Source organism: Bactrocera tryoni, chromosome 1 (genome assembly GCF_016617805.1).
Source record: "Bactrocera tryoni isolate S06 chromosome 1, CSIRO_BtryS06_freeze2, whole genome shotgun sequence".
Lineage (NCBI taxonomy): Eukaryota > Metazoa > Arthropoda > Insecta > Diptera > Tephritidae > Bactrocera > Bactrocera tryoni.
Window position 1 is genome coordinate 45548157 of NC_052499.1, and position 21806 is coordinate 45569962.

Sequence of the window (21806 nt, forward strand, 5' to 3'; positions counted from 1 at the left end):
ACGTTTTCGTGAAAATTTTTGTTCAGCGATGTGGCCCATTCTGGCTCAATGAATTTGTAAACAAGCAGTTTGCTACATTTGGGACGAAAAAAAAAACGTTTTAGTGTGATTTGTGGACCGGAGAAATCATCGTCCATATTTCTTCAAAAATGATACCGGTGAGGGCATAACCGTCAATGACGACCGTTATCGCGCCATGACAACCAACTATTTGCATTAAGATGCCTGAAATTGAAGCTCGTGATTTCGGTGACATTTGGTTTAACAAGACGGCGCTACTTCCCACGCATCAATGCATCTATTCAGAAAACATTACGGGGAGCACCTAATTCACGTTTTGGGCCGGTCGTTTGGCCACTAAAATCGTGTGATATTACACCGTTAGACAATCTCGTTTCTATTCAAGCCTTGAAGCAAAACATCCCGTATGTCATTCGCCAGTTACCTGTCGAAATGCTCGAACGAGTCATCGAAAATTGGACTCGACGGATGGATGATCTGCGACGTAGCCGGAGCCAACATATGTAAGAGATTATCTTCATACCATAAATGCCAATGAATGTTCTTTCTGTGTTTTTTCTTTAAAAAAGTAGGGAAACTCAAAACGGATAAATCTTTATATTAAGCTCACGTAGAATCGCCGTCGCTTCGTCGAGGCCCTTTTCAAAAATGACATATCGATGATTACCGAGTAGCCAACAGTTTCTATCAAATTATTAACAAAATTGTTAATACATTCAAATACATAATTAATTGAATAAAGTGTCAAAATAAGGCAGTTTGGAGAGCTCTAGGCTGGGCTCACCACTTAAGGGTTTCTAAATTCCTAAATCTGGATACAGTTTGTATGTAATATATCTCTCACTTTCTCCTCCAAAATGCTAAGTTTTAGCAAGAGAAGACAGCACAGTTCAATTGATTTAAGTTTTGTTAATAAGTGAAATTAATAGCGAGGTAAGCGGAAGGACAGTCTAAGGAATGTTTTAGTAAAGCAGTCCGTCTCGCGTTCCTCAATTCAATAAAGACTCATTAGATCGAGGTTGCTGCGACTGTTATCTAACGGTTCGCTGTCTAAACCGTTTGCTTTACAAAAGTTGCGATTGCATGCTAAACAATTTAATTTTATTTCTTAAACTCAGAGAACTTGTTATAAACTTTGGACAATTTTGGTTAGAACTCCCATATAGTTATTCAAAGCACATTACTGGCAAGCATGTGAAGTAGTGTACTACTGCATAACGTTTCTCAACTGTTTGTTTTAACACATTCCGGCATTAGCATTAATTGTTATTATTTGAGTTACTGCAAAGTCTTTAGCAGCGTTTGCTTCGCACTTACCTGGCTGTATGGCATTTCCGATAATGGCGCGCGCATTCTTCAACTTCCGCTCGCGTTCGGCCGTCACTACTGGGCTGCTGGCCTCGCTGACTTCGATATTCTCTGTTTGCGCGCACAGCTGATCCACCTCTTTCGAGGATTCGCTTTGCGCCTGACGCAGCAACGCAATCGAATTCTCCATGGAGCGACGCGCGTCTTCCAGTGACAGCGATGCAACGGAGTTTTTCGAATCGCTTGACTCAATATGACCGGTTGGCACGGGTGTTGTTGGCTGTTGCGCACTGTCAGCTGTGAGCGATTGATCTTCTGCCTCCAATTCTTGGGCGGCAGCGGCTGCAGCCGCCACCTCTTCCATTGCGCGTAACTCACCTGGTGTGGGGCCTTGTTGTACTGGCGGATTTGTGGCTTTACGTTCGAATTCTTTCTTAAAACTGCCGACACTTACGCCGGGTATGCTGAACTTCTTCGGTTTTTCACTGCCGCCACCGGTAGCGTTGCTGGTGTTCATTTGCTGTAACTTTTCGGTGGTTTCGAGCACACGCGACTTTCGTCGGTCGGCATTGAACTTACTCAAGGAACCTTCATCTTGCAAACTGCATTTGCGCACGAAGGGCGCTGGTGTGGCGTTATTGGCGGCTGTCGCTGATGGCTTGGCGATTGCACTTTTGGCATTATTGGTTGTTGTTGTTGTTGTAGCAGGTGTGGGCGTAGACTGTTCGCTGGTTTTTTCAGCTGTCGGTGTTATCTGACCGATGGCATTAACCAGATCAGCAGTTTTGTGCTTATTGACGAATTTCTTAATAACTTTGGTGGCGTCCTTTTCTTCAGGCGCCTCTTCCAACGACTCTAACTTGCTGATCGTTTTTTGGCGCAGCACACCTCCATGTGTAGGTGTCACAGTAGTGCTGGATTCAGTCAGTGGTGCAGCGATCGGCGATTTTGACTCTTCCTTAATCAGCTCTTCGCATAGATCACCCACCATTTCCATATCCCTTTGAGAGAAGCTGCTCGATGGCATTGTATTTCCTGCGGCCGATGGCTCTTCGTCAATTTCCTGCTCTGCAGCTTCGTCCTCCTCCGTCTCCATGGGTATTTCTTGTGGTCGTGGCAGGTTGGACTCTCCAAGTACCATTGAGCTGCTGCCGAGTTTATCCTTCTTCTTGAGCGCCGCACCATGTGCGTTCTCCGTGGAGACTGTGGTCTCGAGTTTGCGTTTACTCTGCACTGGGCTCTGCGTGGGTGTGATTGTGCGTGTTGGTGATGGCATGAGTGCTGCTTCGCCGCCAGCTAGAGTGGTAGAGAGATATGTGGAAAAAGAGAGAGAAGAGGAGATGTGATGAATTATGGGTTATTACATGATGGAAACACAAGTTTAGTCCACTTGAATGTGTGCATGGGCAGAGTTCAATGTAAGAAATTGTAGTTTTTTAGTAATATACAGTATATATGAATAAGTTGGGTTCGGAGGAGCGCAGAAATGATAGTTAGGAGTAAAGTTGAGACACATGAAGAGTAGGAAAAGACAGTTATCAGCTATTTACAGACAACGGGACAACTGCAGCTACTAAATACATACACACATATAAATAGAATTAAGCAAAATGTGAAAGCTTCAAACAAATAATCGAGCGGGAGCTTGTAAAAGTCACCAATTTAGGTTATGTATCCAAACAAGTTTACGTTTTACAATCTCTGCTGAACTCTCTAAATTGTATTTATAAATGCATTTACTATCAACATACCAGCCACCATGTCCAATATTCTGCGTTCCGCTTCCGTATTACCGCCCATATCACGTATCGATCCCACCGAATGGCTTCGTGGCACACGTTCTCCTTTACCCGCATCAGCGGATGGCACAACCAATTGATCGGCCGTCACAGCGGCCGGTGTCAACGACAGCAACACATCCAAACGTACCGGTGTTTGTGTCGCTAGCTCTTCAGCCAAGTCCAAACATGAGACATTATCATTTTCATTGACCCACCAATGGGCGCAGATCTGTTCGATGGTGGCACGTTTGCGTGGACTCACCGTCAACATGTCACGTATGAGCGTTGAGGCACGCGACGGTTTCTTTGGCTCATAGTAATCACCTTGACTGATTTGCTTAACAAGTCTTTTAAAATTGGAACCATCAAATGGCATCGATCCATAGACTAGAGTGTAGAGGAGCACACCAAGGGACCAGCAGTCGACTTCTGGACCTTGGTAGGGAGTACCTTCAACAATTTCGGGAGAGGCGTAAAGCGGCGAACCGCAAAATGTGGATAGTAAGTTTTGTTCATCGAACACATTCGAGAGACCAAAATCGGCGATCTGAAAATGTAAATGAAATGTATTGGAAATGTGTAAACGTAAGGTTAAGTTGCGTGCGCTAACCTTCGCATTGCCATGCTCATCGAGTAGTATATTTTCCAGCTTCAAATCACGATGACAAATTTTGTGCTTATGACAGTAGTAGACAGCCGTAGCCACCTGCCGGAATATGCGACGCGCCTCTTCTTCAGATAGCACCTTACGTTCCGAGAGATAGTCATACAGTTCACCGCCTGCGGCGAATTCCATAACTAACACCATCTTCTCACGATTCTCGAATACTGCAAGATTAAAGAAATATATATTGTTTAAATTCACATTGATTAAGGAACTCCAAGGAAAAAGCATCTAGTAAAAAACTGATTTATAAAAGTAGGCGAATATATACCATAACTATACCGATTAACCTCATTAATAGTACCAAGTCAATATTAACAAATTCTGTTAAAGTATATTATGTATTTAAAGATATATACGGAATGAAGCCAATGGACGGCGAGTCTTGTTATTCAGGGCAGTAATTGTTGTTGTTGTAACGTTTATCTAATCCCCACATGTGTAGTAGGGTTCAAATTGGTTGTCATCGAAGTCATCTAACGGAAGCGCAAGGAAACGATCTCAATGACTTCGATGACAACTAATTGGAATCAACACAACTTTGATTTTTGCTCTGCTTTGACGTGGTTTTTTCCGCTTCGGCTGCCCTATGCCACGATATTCGGCCAATTCATCGTCTGTTTCCGGGTCGAAAGCATAGATCCAAAACTCATCGCCAGTAATAAAACGTTTCATAACATTCCGGCAGTCGGAAAGCATTATTTCAAAGACATATACTCAACACAGCTTTTCCAAATAATTTAGTGATTTCTGAAACAATCGTGCTTTCACTTTTCTTAAGCTCAAATGATCTTTCAAAATTTTCACTGATTCTTCCGAAATTCCAACGATGCTAGTTGCTTGTTCAGTTGTTGCTGATAGCCCTCTGGGCATGGTTCGTCGACAATGCGTCTTGACGCTTTTTGAATAATTTGTACCAATCTAAAACACTTCGACAAATGGGGTTTCGCGCGAAATTTAGGTTTAAAAGTCTTAATATTTCTTGCCCACAGCATAAACTACTTCACAAAAAACTTTGATTTATCTATACATTAAATAAGACATAAAAGCTCCGCTTACCTTCGTATATATGTATGATATTGGGATGCTGCACCGAGCTCATAATTTGCACCTCACGACGAATGCGCACCAAATCCGCCTCAGCTTCTATTTTGCACTTTTTTATAGTTTTTATAGCCACCTCCTGGCCGGTTTCCTTATTTATACCTAATTGCACTTTGCCGTATGTGCCTTGACCTAACTTTTTAATAATGTCAAACCTTAAGGGAAGGACAGTGAAGTAACAAGATTCATTAGTCGTTAGATAAACACATGAAAAGCTGTTTAAAATACCAAAAGCTCTTATCATCATCAAACTCACCTCTGACGCAGCTTCTTTCGGTGGTTATTCATTTTCACATCGCCCGTATTTGCTATACCGCTCATTATATTATCGATTCTATCACGTGGAATACCCGATGGATGTGCCAAGTCAACCGCATCGCCAGCAGTATTGTTCGTGGTGGCGGCGGCGGCCACTGCATCCGGATTGCTTATCACCATTTTGGAGCTTTAACTGTGGAGTGCACTGCAAAGAGAAATCCAGAGGAAAGAACAAGACATAAATATGCAATTCAACAATAGTTTAATAAAACATAAAATATTTTAAAGTAGACAGCTAAGTTGTAGATAAATCGTAGCAAAAACATCCATAAAATAGTAGGAAGAGCTAAAACTGGGTTTAAAGTGCAATGTTGCACGTACACACTCTTAAAAGCGGCAACGCCATGTTGAAGTGGGATGAGATGGTGGCAGCAATGTGTAGAAAGTGCTATTTGCTCCACATTCGAAAGGATATCAGTGACAGTAAAATATGTATTTGTTATTGTTGTATTGTACATACATATATAAGTGTACACACTTACAGCTGCATAAAAGTGTGTGTGCCTCATTTTGCAGTGAGTTATTGAGCTCATTATGGCAACTTTATTGCCCCAAAGCAAAGTATTGCATTTGAAAAGCATTCAGCGGAACAAGCGGTGACAAGCTTGCCAAGTGTGCCAGGAAGCTTAAGTCACTTTGTCTAAATCATAACTCTGCAGCATGCGCAGGTTGTAAATCGAAAAGCAGAAGCTTGTAATGTACTAGGTTGTAATGTGTTCAGTAGACATACATATCTTGTATTAGGGGTGTCCTTTTAATTTTGAAATTTTTCAATATTTATTTTCTTTTTCTTAAATTAAATTGAGTAAACTTACTAGGTGTTGAGGGAAAGTTTCATTTATTTATTATAAAAAAGTCTCTAGTTTTTAGACAAACACGTTAACTTTGACTGAAACGAAGCTGTCATTGCCTTCACCGGAGATCTTTATTTTGATTTTGATTGGTCAATTTGTATGGCAGCTATACGGTATAGTCGTCCGATCTGACTAAGTTCTTCAGAGAATGTACCATTATAGTTGGAAACTATTCTATTCCACATTTCGGGAAGATATCTTGTCAAATAATTTGTTTTTTTCTAAAAGGACTTAAGTATGATCGAACAGTTTGTTTGGCAGCTATATGCTATAGTGATCCGATCTGAATAATTTCTTCGGGGATTGCAACATTGGCTTGAACAATAACCCATGCCGAATTTTGTCAATATACATATCTTGTCAAATGAGTGAGTTCTCCATTCAAGCAGTTTGTCTGGTAACTATATGCTATTGTGATCCGAAGGCGACGGTTCGGTCAAATGAGCAGCTTCTTGGTGAGAAAAATACATGTGGAAATCTTCAGATCGATATCTCAAAAACTGAGGAACTAGTTCAAATGTAATTACAAAAGAAATCAGGGGGATTAGAATGTATTAGCTTAAATGGCCAGTAAATGTCTTATCGACTACAGAAGTGCAGGGATTTGTTACAGAATACCTTGGTGAGATCAGTAACTGCAAATACCTTTTTCACAGTTTCTTTCTGGAAATTAGAGTGACTATGGGTGCTTCGATCGACTTTCGGACAGTATTATAAAGGATATACACGATCAGTTGGTATTAGATTTTTTATTATTTGGCATTTATATTGAAATGAACTGAAAGAATCCGGACAAAAAAAAAAACAAAGTAGTTCCTTTGACGTCAAAATGCTGACCGCAGTGGCGATGCGACCCGATAGATTTTAAGCAAGCCACTCTCACAGATTCTATTAGTTCATTCGAGTGACTTGGTAATTGTTAAACTTTCTGACAGGATTTCTGTGTTCTGTTCTTAGCAAAATACAAAACAATTATACTGAATAATTCAGTGTGAAAAGCATTTAATTATTGCACTTAATAATAGAGGATTCTAAAACAGGTCTAACCAACTCAGTTGGTAAATAAACCTAAAAATTATTCATTACTTCTTCTTCTTCTTCTTTACTGGCGTGGAAACCGCTTACGCGGTTATAGCCGAGTTAACAACAGTGCGCCAGTCGTTTCTTCTTTTCACAAGCTGGCGCCATTTTGAGATTCCAAGTGAAGCCAGGTCCTTCTCCACCTTTCGACGGTGTGGAGGTCTTCCTCGTCCTATGCTTTCCCCGGCAGGTCCTGCATCGAATACTTTCAGAGCTGGAGTGTTTTCGTCCATTCGGACGACATGACCTAGCCAGCGTAGCCGCTGTTTTTTAATTCGCTGAACTATGTCAATGTCATCGTATATCTCATACAGCTCATCGTTCCATCGAATTCGATATTGGAAAAAAGGACCATAAGTCTTTCGCAGAACTTTTCTCTCGAAAACTCGCAACGTCGACTCATCAGTTGTTGTCATCGTCCATGCCTCTACAACTTATAGCAGGACGGGAATAATGAGTGACTTATAGAGTTTGGTTTTTATTCGTCGAGAGAGGACTTTGCTTTTCAATTGCCTACTCAGTCCGAAGTAGCACCTTTTGGCAAGAAATATCCTGCGTTGAATTTCGATGCTGACGTTGTTGTTGGTGTTGATGTTGGTTCCTAAGTAGACGAAATTATCTACAACTTCATAGTTTTGCCTTGTCTAAAACCTCGTTTGGTATCGAACGGCTCGGAGAGGTCCTTCCCGATCCTGACACAGCTTTTAGTGTTGCTCAACGTCAGTTTACACAGCCGTATTAGTTTTGCGGGGATACCAAATTCAGAAATCGTTGCATAAAGGCAGCTCCTTTTCGTGCTGTCAAAGGCAGCTTTGAAATCGAAAAAGAGGTGGTGTGTGTCGATTCTTCTTTCACGGGTTTTTCCAATATTTGGCGCATGGTGAATATCTGGTCAGTTGTTGATTTGCCAGGCTTCAAGTCTCACTGATTATGTCCTATCTGTTTGTTGACGGTTCGCTTTAATCTTTCACACAATACGCTCGATAGAACCTTATACGCGATGTCGAGGAGGCTTATCCCACGGTAGTTGGCGCAGATTGTGGGGTCTCCCTTTTTGTGGATTGGGCATAGCACACTTAAATTCCAATCGTTGGGCATGCTTTCATCCGACCATATTTTACAAAGAAGCTGATGTATGCTCTTTATCACCTCTTCACCGCCGTGTTTAAATAGCTCGGCCGGCAATCCATCGGCCCGCGCCGCTTTGTTTTTCCTCAGACGGATGATTGCTATTCGAACTTCATGGCCAGTATTTACATACAGACTTAAAATAATGCGCACCATGTAGTCGGATGTTTCAATGCAGGGTGTTGAAAATGTTATATGACTTCTTTATACCACCACATAAAACTTAACGGACATTCCTAGTGCAATTCACTAGCATAAAAATATATTTAAACTTGCAAGTCTCGTATATAAGTACATATGTATATTAATGCCTCAGACACAAATAGCATGTGGTCATAAATATACTGTACGTAAGTATAAATGTATCTATGTAACAAATCAAATAGAAAAGACATACTTTCCGGTATTTGCAGAAATGAAGACTTTACCAGCGGAAGCTAAAATAAACACAATATGATATTGAGTAATATCTCTATCATTGAAATATTATAGCATATGTAGAATAGGTATAAATATTCGATACTAATATTGAATTATTATCGATTATTTTTAGAGATGGTTCACCGGTTTCCCAAGAACTAGCAGACATTTAACCATCAACTTTCATAATTCTTTCGTAATCGTAGCTTTACGTTTAAGTTGAGTAATATACGAATGAAATGAACCGTAAATAATATCATCTAATTTATTTTTTGATTTTTTTTTTTTTGATTTGGAAAGAAGGTTATGTTTCGATATATTGTTTGTCAATTATCTCACTTCCGCCTTTTTGCTCTGTATTCAATGCTTTATAAAAAGTGTTACAGTGATCGGATTTAGTTCCAATATGCGCCGTTTCGTTAGATAATACGTTTCCATTTAGAGGGCAACTTCATAATACCACCCTCTTACAAGCCTCATCCCTATTTGCAAAGAACTAGGACAGCCACTTTTCACAAGGCTTTTTGAGTTCAACTTTACTCTAACAAGGGCGATCGCCATGGACTGGAACAGGTGATAAACATTGACGAGTCATCAACGAAGTATGTAGTCTGGCGTTGTCCAGGTGAAACACTACACTCTTATTGTTGGCCAATTCTGGACGCTTCTGATCGATCGCCTGCTTCAAGCGGTCCAGTTGTTCGCAGTAGATGGTAGAATTAAGCTTCCCGTCATATGGGGCCAGCTCATAGTGGATGATTCCCTTCCAATCCTACCAAACACACAGCAAAACCTTCTGCCCGTCAATCCCGTCTTGGCCACTGTTTGGCGATTCATCGACCTTCGCCCACGACCGTTTTCGCTTGATATTGTCGTATGTGATCCACTTTTCGTCGCCAGTTACCATCCGCTTCAAAAATGGGTCGAGTTTGTTCCGTTTCAGCAGCATATCACAGGCTTTGATTCGGTTTTTTTCCGTCAAATCATGCGGCACCCAAACATCAAGCTTGTTTGTGTATCCAACCTTCTGCAGATGGTTTAAAATGGTTTGGTGACTAACTCCCATCTTCTGGGCGATGTCGCAAGAAGCCACATGACGGTCTAACTCGATGTTTTCCATGATTTTATCGGTTTTCGTTAGCTGGCTTATCCATTGTGTAATTTTCACTGGCTCTGAATCGTCGAAACCATTCTTACGCAGTTCCGATAAAGTTGAATTTTTCCTAAAAAAAAAGTACAGTAAATAGGTCTCTATATACATGCTTGCTCGTGCGAATTCCGATCCCACATTCATGGAGAGCATTATAACTGCCGATGAGACATGAGTTTGTGGGTTTGACATGCAAACAAGTCAACAATCATCGGAATGGAGGAAAAAAACGAGGCGAAACCAAAAAAGCCACGCCAAAGTCACTCAAAAATCAAGGTGATGCTCAGTATTTTTTCCGATATTCGTGGTTTGGTACATCATGTTCTGTTTGGCCGTATCGAGGCGTTTGCGAGAGAACATCCATCGAAAACGGCCGGAAATGGAAGAACATGGATTTTAGACGATGATAATGCACCATCGCATTTTTTGTGTTCTGTTAACAATTTCCGTGTACTTTTTTGTCACAATGTATAATGTGCGGTTTTCAATTACGTCAAACTGAGTGAAAAGAATTGTCAGCATAGAGTGGTTCTAGTAATTTATGACAGCCAATTTGGCAACTATGTGAAAATCTGTGCTGTCAATCAAGTAGAGGGAAATGTCGCCATAATTGAAATTGACAGCTTCTTGGCATTTGAAATTTTATTCTCGATTTAGCGCCACTGGATTTGACACAATGTGAACTGAGCGTAAGTAGAAAGGGCCAACTAATAAAGTAAAATTATATGTAAACGACGATATAATCAGGAGGTGTTAAGTCATCAATAAAGTGTAACAGTGAAGGACTTTAGAATTTGCATATTTTTATGCAGATCTAAGGAAAGTACATATTCTTCAAAAGTCAAAGAAATCGGCGGCTAAATCACATGGAGAACTCCAAAAAGTTTACTGAAGTGCTGCCTCAAGTGAAACAACGTACCGTGATTGATTTCGTCGATTCAAAGACGGCGATTTCGATTTTAACGACGACTGTCCACGCGTAGGAAGGCCAACCCTTGAAAACGGAAAATGTTCGGGAAGTGTTGATTTTCTTCTTTCAGTCAAAGAAATCGGCGGCTGAAGCACAGCGGGAACTGCAAAAGGTTTACGGAGCTGCTGCTCCATGTAAAACGACGTGCAGTGGATTAATTTCGTCGCCTCAAAGAAGGCGATTTCGATATTAACGACGGCGGACCGCGTAAAGGAAGGCCAAAAATCTTCGAAGACGACGCATTGGAGACGTTGCACGACGAGAGTTCGTACCAAACGCTTGAAACTATCAAACGAAGAGCTTGCTGCAGCATTGCGGGTCACCCACCAAGTCATTTGAAAGCGACTTCATGCTGGGAATAATTCATAAAAAGGAACATGATTTATTTATAACCCCAATACCAATAGAGGCAGGAAAAATTGATTCTGCTGCATGAAAACGCTCAGCTTTACGTTACCAAACCCAGGATACGCTTAAGTGTGAAGTTCTACCCCAACCGCACCAGATATTGCACCGTCTGATTATTATTTATTCCGCGCGATAGCACATAGTCTGGCTCAGAAGCAGTTCTACTCACAATTCAACATCTTTTAATTCTAGGATAGCACCTCTTTGCTCCCGTAAGGCTAGCCGCTCCCTACTTGTGGGGCTTTTAACAGACCACTGTCCTATTGGCGTCCACGCATTACGGACCTACCAGGCGTCATCTGTAGTAGCTGTGTGGAAGAAGTTGAGGTGGAAACAGCTCAACACTTCCTTCTTGACTGTTCCGCGTTTGGGAGATCAAGGCTTATACACTTATGTAGGAGCGCATACCTTCGGACATCCCACTGAACTCGCGGGAATGGAAATTAAACACCTGTGCCAATTTGTAGTGGCTACTAAGATTTTTTTTTCTAATTTATAAGTTCGAACACAGAAGTTCTTCTTTTCCATGGCCTCACAAAGGACTACTTATATCACGTGCGATCTTTGATCAGCCATTTAACCTAACCACAAGATGAACAGTTTTACTCGAGCTAAGCTTATTTGGGAAAAAGGTGTGACTAATGATTCATTTCTAACGATTTCTTTACAATGAAATTGCATTTTCAATATAAAAAAAAAACAGCGAGTGCAATAATGTAAAATGTAATAATGAAATGTAATAATAAGGTGGTCGAAGATGTGCCACGCTCCGGAAGGCCTGTCGTCGAAAATTGCGATAAGATCGCTGAATTGGTCGAAAGAAACCGGCATAGTAGCAGCCGTAGCATCGGTCAAGCGCTGGGCATGAGTCATCAAAAATTCATTTCAATTTCAATAAAAAAAAACTAATTCAATAAAAATACCGCAAGACTGTTTTGACAACCCATTATTAATTATCATATAATAATCAATTGTAATCAAATTCAATGAATTCGAAATGTAATAAACTACTGAAAACCCACAAATTCTTCAACTGCAGACCATTTTTGAAACACCAGTTGAATGGCAAATTCAATTAAAATGCAGCATATTATGTAAGATTGCAATCAATTGCTCTTAATGGCAAACCAACTCGCAACATTTGCGGCTCGAAGGAGTCCATAGACCAAGCGATGCTAATGAAGCAGGCATGTACAAATGTATATGTGTACCTTTACATATGTATTGCATGTAAATATGAACCTGCAAGTGCCGATGTGCGAAATTATGCTGGCATGAAAGTGAATATAAGTGAATATAAGCCAGTGCATGATTAATTTAAAGTATTTTGTAGTTTCAATTTGCTAATTTGCAGCCATAAACAAGCGTGTACAAATGCTTACAGATGTCTGTATAGCATGTATGTGTGTTTGTGTGCTGGCTCGCTTGTTGCACTTTTCCAAGCGTTCAAATGAAAATCACTTAAAAGACACTCTGGCACGCACTCAAGATTATTGCTGTGTGCAAGCAAGCAGCTAACGGTAAATCTTGAGTGCAATGAAAGAAGGCGAACATGTGTTGCATGTGGCAAGTGCGAGGAAAGACAACAAAGCATATGTGTGGGCATGCATTAAAAGTGTAAATATGTATTTACTCATGGCGAACTATATAAGTACGCATGTGTGAAGGCATAAGCGTGTTCGTAAGCACACATAAGTAATGTTCGAAGGGAAAATCATGCGGTAATAATAATGAGTTGCACATGCACTTGATGGACACAAATGCAGAACAATAAGCAGAGCGTCGAGAGTGGATGATCGCATTGTGCCACCAACATGCACACAACCACATACATTAGGCCACGCATAGCTGAGTAACAGCTGCATGTGAGTGTGTGTGCGAGTGTTTGTGGCGAAAAATCACGCAAGCAGCAGCAGCAGGAATACCTGGTAAGCCGCAAGCAGCTGTAGATTCGTTTGTGCTTAGCAAATTTAAGTGAACACTTAACGGTGCAATTCATGTGCGTGCCGGCGAGTGGGCGGTGTAGCGGGCGGTGTGGCGGGCGTGGCAGCAGCCAGATGCCGAGATGAGCGAGTATGGCGATTATTAAGTGTGTGAGAGCAGCGAAATGCAAGCGGAGCAATATATGTCGAGTAAACGCACACACACATACATACATGCTCCATATAAGCTACATGCATACATTGATATGTGCGTGTACATAAATGCCGGCTGGTGGCAACTACTGATCCGTAGAATGCACACAGCAGCAAAGGCAAAGACAAGCGTGCAAACAACGCAAAAACAGCAGCAACAAATGCAACAACATGGCGATAAATACCAGATTGCTAAAGATAGGAGCAGTGACAACAGCAACAAACAGCCAACAACAGTATTCCTGTAGCATAACAACCCAAGCGACAGACAACGACGGCAATCTGCTGTTGCTGCTGAGTGATGGCACGCGCCCTGCTTTGCTGGTATTACTATAAGTAGGGTGGCCTACGACGGACGGAACTAAACATTTTCAAAACGTATGTTTAGAAATTATAATTGAGTATTGAATATTTCGAAAGTACCATTATTATTTATATTTTTTCTATGCATACAGTGGGCACCAAAAGTACACGCTAGTTTTATGTTATGTAGTATACAAAAATTCTTTACCATAATTAAGTCGAAGTGACATTAAAAATGCTACGATTAGGCTGTACAAGCTTTAAATTATTTCCGGGATTCAGAAATGGTTCCGCCAATGCTAGAATTCCATCAAACAAAACTATTTTTGTCCATGGTCTTAAAACGAGGTGCCCGAGAACGATGCTGCCTTTTGCAAATTCCCCCTCATCTGAAGAATTTTAAGCGAAGTTGGTTGCAGTTGTTTGAATATGCAAGATATACATATGTATTCTCAACACCTTTCATGAGTTTGCTTAAGAAGAACAATTTCAGACACTCAATTCCTTCTTCAAATCTTCATGTAAATCGGACTACAGATGTTAAAATAACATCAATTTCAAATAAACGTTATCTTTGGCTGCATCGATAACATGCTATAATACCCTTCACTGGAGTATTTTTATAGCATAAAGGGGCATAAAAAGATCGTTATCTTGATGTCGATCGGCCTATTTGTATTGCAGCTGTATACTTGAGTGGTCCGATCTGAAAAAATGTCTACAGAGATTGTAATGTTGTCTTGGATAATAAATCGTGCCAATATCGGCGAATATATCTCGTCGAATGAAAAAGTTTTCCATACAAGAACTTGATTGCGATCTTTCAGTTTGTATGACAGCTATATGATATAGTGGTCCGATTTCGCCGATTCCGACAACGGAGCAGCTCTTTGTGTAGAAAAAACCGTGTGCAAAAATTCAGATCGATATCTCGAAACCTAACATATATGGTATCCGCCGTTCTTTTCTGGGTGTTACAAACTTCGTGAGAAACTTAAGGGGTTAGGGGTAGTCAGAAAATTAATTTTTTTTTTGCATTTTCGATAAGCATAATATCTTAAAAATATTCTCCAAAAATTTCACGTTGATCTGATAATTAGTTTTTGAATTATTCGACAAATATCAAAGAGAGGTCGGACACTTCAAAGCTCTAGTGTGAAACTTTAAACGCGTTTTCCAAAAACTATGTTTTTTGAACTGGTGACAACTGTAACTCGAAAACCGCCTAGTAGATTTTAATGAAATTTATACAGCTTTTAGAATACATAATAAACTCGAGCCTGATCGAAGAATTTTTTTTTAAATTTCGATTTTTTAAGACTGTGTTAACTGTTGATTTTTTCCCCAAAAATTTAAACAAAAATTTCCTGAGGCCGCCATTCTATTAATTTAAAAAAAAAAAAACCTTCGATCACGCCCGAGTTTAGCTATTTACAAAACTAATTTTTTTGTCCGATTGATTTTAGATAAGTCTCCAAGGACTTATGGTTGTCACCGCAAGTACCTTTTTCTTGGAACTGGGTCACACAACTATAACTTTGGAAATATTTTTTTTTTTTTCTGAAATTTTCGTGACTTCAAGTCAACACATTCTATAATAATGCCATATTACTACTTTTGTAAAATAATACGATTTAATAGCAAAAAAAATATTGAAAAATCTCATCTTTTCGTGCGTCTGACTACTCCTAACCCCTTAATATACCGCATTCGGGTCATAAAAATCTATAGATGCAACTTATAGAGGAGGTAAAGGAACCTATTTTCGCTAAATAACACTTTTCAAAGATAATATAATGCCATATTATTCTGTGTCCAAAAATGTCCGTTATTTTGAGAACACACCTTCTATGTCTATACTCCAATTGAAAATACCATAAATAAATTACGGTTATCCAATCCCTCTCTGCCAGAAAGAGTTTTAAATGTAAAATTTATCTTGTAAAATTTTTACTGATAATTTTCAAACAGCTGGCAATCCTTTTCACAAAATATACCACGGATAAATTACGGTTATCCGACCAATGGCAACCCCAGTCAAAAATACTTTCACTTGTATACTTTCAAACACGTTTTTATAATCATACTTAAGCAATTTGTTTATCTTGGCAAATTTGTATATGAAAATTTTCAAACAGCTGGCAACTCTTTTCAAAAAATATGTCCAAAATTTATAATATCCTGTTTATATACATATATACTTTCAAAACGCTCATTTATCAACTATCAGACAGTAACCGTTAACAAAATAGGGTTTATGTTTTTAGTGAGTGTTCGTTTGTCACTCGTTTAGAAGAACATGTGGCTAAAAATACACTTTGTCACATGTGGCTCCGTGTATAAAAGCAGCATCAACACCAAATAAACAAACATGTTAAAAGTAGCAACTGAAAATTCAGCTGAATGCACTCGCTTAATACAGGGTGCTGACAAATATGCGTTCGTCAAGCTGATCAAATGCAAAGGAAACTTAATTTAAAGACATAAAAAACAGATAGCTGACGGATTGGGAGCAAAGCAATGCACATGGGAGTACATAATATATGTATACACATACGTATGTAAGTATGTACATATGTATATAATATACATATGTATATAGTATATTTGTAGATATGTAGACATTTCGGCTGCTCTGTGCTAAGTGAAGTAAATTGAGACAAAGTAAGGCACTAGTCAATAAAAGCCATAGAACAACAAACACAATTCAGTGCAATTAGCACGAAATGTGAATTGTAAAGGAACTAAGGGGAACAAGGTAGGAAGGGGTGGTTGAGTGCACACTAAATACATTTCGACATATGAGTGGTTAATGCAACAGTAGCGAGCAGTTTGAGTATAGGCAGATAACGCCTGGTAAATGGGAGTTGGCGTGCGTGTTTGTGTGCACAGTGGGATGGATATGATAATAATATGTTGAAAATTAAAAAAATATATTTAGAAAATAAAATATGAATGTTTAGTTTGGCAAAACATTATTAATGATAATGTATCTAATAAGAAAATATTGGTTAAAACAGAATTTTTATTTTTAATTTTTAAGCTAACAAAACAAACTAAAATATGTCATCTGATCAAATTTAACACGGACTGAACTGATCCGAATCGATGAAAATTGTGTTTCCAATGAAATCACGGCTACGGAATCGATGGAAGTAATCGTGGAAGATGTTACAGAAGTATTGTGGCAGTCTGCTTTATAAGGAACCCCAAAGCACTCAGTGAAAGTCGTAAAGTCATCGCAAACTGGTCACATGCGAGTCGTCCATCCACCTTTGTTAATGACGATAAATCTTACACAGCTCTTCAAAATCTTCCAGTTGTCATTAGAGATATAGACTAAAAGACCTGAATTTTTCGCTAAACCGACGTCGAGTACGGTTGGCAAACAAGGTCAAACGCATCATTACTGATGTCAAGACGTGGGTTTTTGATAATGTAGGTGAATGGCGCACCATGAGTAAGCCGAAACCGAAAACCGGTCCAAAATCAAGGCAGTGCTCATCGCATAGCATAATGTGGTTCATCACAAATTCGTTTCACAGGGCCAAACCGTCATTAAGTAATACCACTTGGCAATTTGTGAAGCAATTCGTCGTAAACGATCAGATAAGTAGGCAGAAAATTCCAAGATTTTTCAACTTGATTTCATTCACGGAATATAATCCCAGCCGAGACTTGTAACAAGGATATGAAAATTAGTAATAAGCTTTGCATGCTTGTATCGGCTGAAAAGTAACTAATTTTGACTCACTAGCTTCTTGCCCAGCTTAATGGCTTCAGTAAGAGCCGTGGATAAGGCAAGACGAAATATCTCCTGTCATCAAACAAACAGTCATTATTTCGAAGTCGTAAATAATTTCTTTGAACCAATAATTACACCAACAACAATACCATCCTCGAAATTCAACGCAGAATAACTCTAGCCAACAAATGCTACTTCGGACTGAGTAGGCAATTGAGAAGTTAACTCTCTCAATGAACAAAGACCAAATTCTACAAGTCACTCATCATCCCCGTCCTCCTACGTGATGCAGGGGCATGGACGATGACAACATCTGATGAGTCGACGTTAAGAGTTTTCGAGAGAAAGGTTCTGCCGAAGATCTATTGTACTTTACGCATTGCAAACAGCGAATACCGCAGTCAATGGTCGGCATTGACATATTTAGTTCAGCGAATTAAGGGCAGCGGCTACGCTGGCTAGGTCATGTCGTCCAAACGGATGAAAACACTCCAGCTCTGGGATTATTCGATGGAGTAAACGCCGAGTGAAGCAGAACAAGAGGAAGACCTCACTCCGTTGGAAAGACCAGGTGGAGAAGGACCTGGCCACACTTGGAAACTCCGATTGGCGCCAAACAGCGGAAAGGAAGAATCACTGGCGCGCTGTTATAAACTCGGCTATAACCGCGTAAACTCCACCGCGTAACCGTGTCTACTACAATAAAGAAGAAGAATATTGGCTAATATCGAAGTTAGAGATTTTGATCACAAAATGTTTGAATGACATTTTTAAATTTCTTTCCAACTCTTAAATTTTGGAAAAATTCTCACCCAAAGCAGCCCGTAAAACACCACTGTACTGCATCTAGGAAATGCAGACAACCAGAGACCAAGAGGCTGGCATGCCGTCAGTCAGCCCGACATTTAAGGAACGCACATCAAGTGAAGTAATTAAATTCGCAGCGGCAAAGAGCAGCAAAAGGAGAAACACAGAAGCAAGCAAGTGAAAACGACAGACAAATAGTCAGACAGGCAGGCAATCAAGAGAGACAGGCGGTAAATCTGCACTCAAGCAGTCTGGCGGGTAAGACGCAGGAGAAGAAATCGAAATCCACACACACACACACTTAATTCGGTTTCACACACACCGAGTAAAAACCTTAAGGCGATTGCAATAAGAACAACAACAACTAAACAAACAAAACAATAAAAATGTAACGCATCGAAATGAAACGAATTATTTCAAAGTGCGCTGAACCCGTTCCACCGGCCTCCCGCCATACCCCACTGTGGCGGCGCATAATTATCAGCCCCCGCTGTACCGAACGTATTGCATACAAATTCACGCCGCACTGTTTGTTGTTTCTAGTGTGGCCAGTGATCGTGGTAAATCGGCGAACTCAACGCTATCTCTCGATGATCTCGCCGTCTAGCCGTGCTGACTACTTGTGGGGTGGAAAGTGTTTGCTAGGCGCATACATACTTACGCTCAGAGATTCATTATACATATATATATATATATATATATATATATATATGTCTGAAGGTAACATTTGGGTTGTGGCATATGGATAATATCGTGTCCAAACAATTAGCTTTGCGAGCTCTTAATTTGGGTGGGTGTGTGCGTTAGATTGCCTGCGTTATGCCTCGCGCTGTAAACTAAATAAGAGGCGCTGACTGATAAGTGCAGGACTTGTTGATTTATACTGGCACGCTTAGATTTGAACTGATGAAATATTTAGCATATTTCAACTTAATTGGCTATGAATCAGGATTTATTAAAGTACTTTGCCTGGGTGGTTATTTCTATTTCAGTCCTAACGTGTAATGTTTAATTGATATGCCACCATAATATGCATTGTGAATGGTAATTCTAGCATCCGAATACTTTGCTCTTGTAGCTGGGTCTCAAATTGAAACAATAATCATCAAGTAAGGAAGGGCTAAGTTCGGGTGTCACCGAACATTTTATACTCTCGCATGATAAAGTGATAACCGAGGTTTCATTATCCGTCATTTACATATTTTTCAAATACCGTATTTGTGTAAAGTTTTATTCCGCTATCATGATTGGATTTTCAACATAACCTTTGTAAGGGAGGTGGGCGTGGTTATTATCCGATTTCTTCCATTTTTGAACTGTATATGGAAATGCCTGAAGAAAATGACTCTGTAGAGTTTGGTTGACATAGCTATAGTAGTTTCCGAGATATGTACAAAAAACTTAGTAGGGAGCGGGGCCACGCCCAGTTTTCCAAAAAAAGTACGTCCAAATATGCCCCTCCTTAATGCGATCCTTTGTGCCAAATTTCACTTTAATTTCTTTATTTATGGCTTAGTTATGACACTTTATAATTTTTCGGTTTTCGCCATTTTGTGGGCGTGGCAGTGGGCCGATTTTTCCCATCTTCGAACTTAACCTTCTTATGAAGCCAAAAAATACGTGTACCAAGTTTCATCATGATATCTCAATTTTTACTCAAGTTACAGCTTGCACGGACGGACAGACGGACGGACGGACCGACAGACATCCGGATTTCAACTCTACTCGTCACCCTGATCACTTTGGTATATATAACCCTATATCTGACTCTTTTAGTTTTAGGACTTACAAACAACCGTTATGTGAACAAAACTATTATACTCTCCTTAGCAACTTTGTTGCGAGAGTATAAAAATCTGGTGAAAAATTCTCTACCACAGCTAATATACGAGGGCACGCAAGATGTAATTAAGTACCCCGGGTAAATGATATTTCAAAAAAGTGTATTTTGTTAAGTTGGTAGAACTATCCTTTACTACTATGCCAAATAAGAGCAGCTGCTTAAGCCAGCCTTTGGAAAGCCCAAAAGTCCATGAAGCCACCAATTGACTTCAAAATGCCTATACGAGACTTGGGTGGAAATTGGGCTCGAAGCGACGAGGAAAAGGCTAATTGTTTTGCAAGTCCCCTAGTAAAGGTATTTCAACCTAATTGCCCAAAGAACAACTTTAAGCTGTCCAGCTTACCCAACACAGCTAACGAGTCACTCGAGTCTTTTAAGACTTCACCTTCTGAAATTATTAGAATCATAAGAGAACTTAACTCAAAAAAGTCCCCAGGATATGACAATATTACCCCAAAAATGCCAACTGAGTTACCAAATATTACTGTAGAGGTGCTCCCTTTGCTCTTCAATGCAATTCTGAGTCTCGGATATTATCCAATTTCATGGAAAAAGTCGCAGATTATCTTGATAGACAAGCCTGGGAAAGATTTAACACAGCCGACTTCATACAGATCAATCAGTCTTCTACCCTGTCTTTCTAAAGTATTTGAAAAAGTGTTACTATCAAAGATGTCTCCTTTCCTCCACGAAAAAAATATAATACCAACGCACCAATTCGGGTTTCGTGAAAAACATAGCTCGATAGAGCAAGTAAATAGAATTACTAAAGATATCAGAAAAGCATTTGGAGACGGAGAGTACTGTTCAGCTATATTTCTAGACGTGGCTCAGGCATTTGATAAGGCACGTGAACGCCATTTATATAAGATTAAAAACATTCTACCTTTAGAATGGTATAAAACGTTGGAGTCTTATTTAAAAAATATACAATTTATGGTAAGAGTGGGAGATTTCATAACTGATGAAAGACAGATAGGGCTGGTGTACCATAGGGCAGTATTTTAGGCCCAACTCTATACATAATATATACAGCAGATCTTCCAACAGCTAATAATACAAGTATATTGACTTCAACTTTTGTGAATGATACAGCTTTAGTGAGCCGTAACAAATGCCACATTATAGCATCAAAAATATTAGCCGAGCACTTAGGTTCTGTCGAAGAATGGCTACCCAACTGGCGTATGAATGTGGATGAAGAAGGTGTAAGCATCTTACATTTTCGCTTAGACCAAAACTGTGCCCGGCAATAAAAATTAACAATATTTTAGTACCCCAAGTGAACGAAGTAACATATCTTGGTATTCACTTAGATAGAAGACTTACGTGAAGAAAACACCTCAAATTTAAATTGGCTTTTAAACAAGAATTCTAAACTTAGCCTAGACAACAAAGTGCTTTTATATAATGCGGCCATAAAGCCAATTTGGATGTATGGTTTTCAACTGTGGAGAAGGACATGTGCAACTAATATTGATATAATACAAAGGTTCCAATCGAAAATTCTTAGAACAATCATGTGTCCACCATGGTACATGCGTAACAGAAATATCCATAAAGATCTTGGTATTCCCATGGTAAAGAAAGAAGTAGAGGACAGTAGAATTAAATATATATCTAAACTCCAAGATCACCCAAGACTTTTTGAGTTTGGCATGCAAGCAAGCCAACAATCCGCGGAACGGCGCGAAAAACACGCATAACGCGCTCAAAAATCAAGGTGATGCTCATTGTTTTTTCTTCGATATTCGTGGTTTGGTGCAT

At 39.7% G+C, this 21806-nt stretch overlaps 1 protein-coding gene across 5 annotated transcripts in view; it reads right to left on the reverse strand.

Annotated features, from left to right (window-relative positions):
* The window catches only part of LOC120782751 (serine/arginine repetitive matrix protein 2), a 140796-nt gene that overhangs the window by 36810 nt on the left and 82180 nt on the right, over positions 1-21806 (reverse strand). For all 5 annotated transcript variants that reach the window (XM_040115196.1, XM_040115201.1, XM_040115198.1 and 2 more), the window contains 5 exons: positions 5135-5341; positions 4834-5033; positions 3721-3938; positions 3081-3657; positions 1339-2625 (listed from right to left, as the gene is read on the reverse strand). In XM_040115196.1, the coding sequence (XP_039971130.1) occupies positions 1339-2625; positions 3081-3657; positions 3721-3938; positions 4834-5033; positions 5135-5316 (2464 nt within the window). In that variant the 5' untranslated portion in view covers positions 5317-5341. The remainder of the gene's footprint in view (positions 1-1338; positions 2626-3080; positions 3658-3720; positions 3939-4833; positions 5034-5134; positions 5342-21806) is intronic.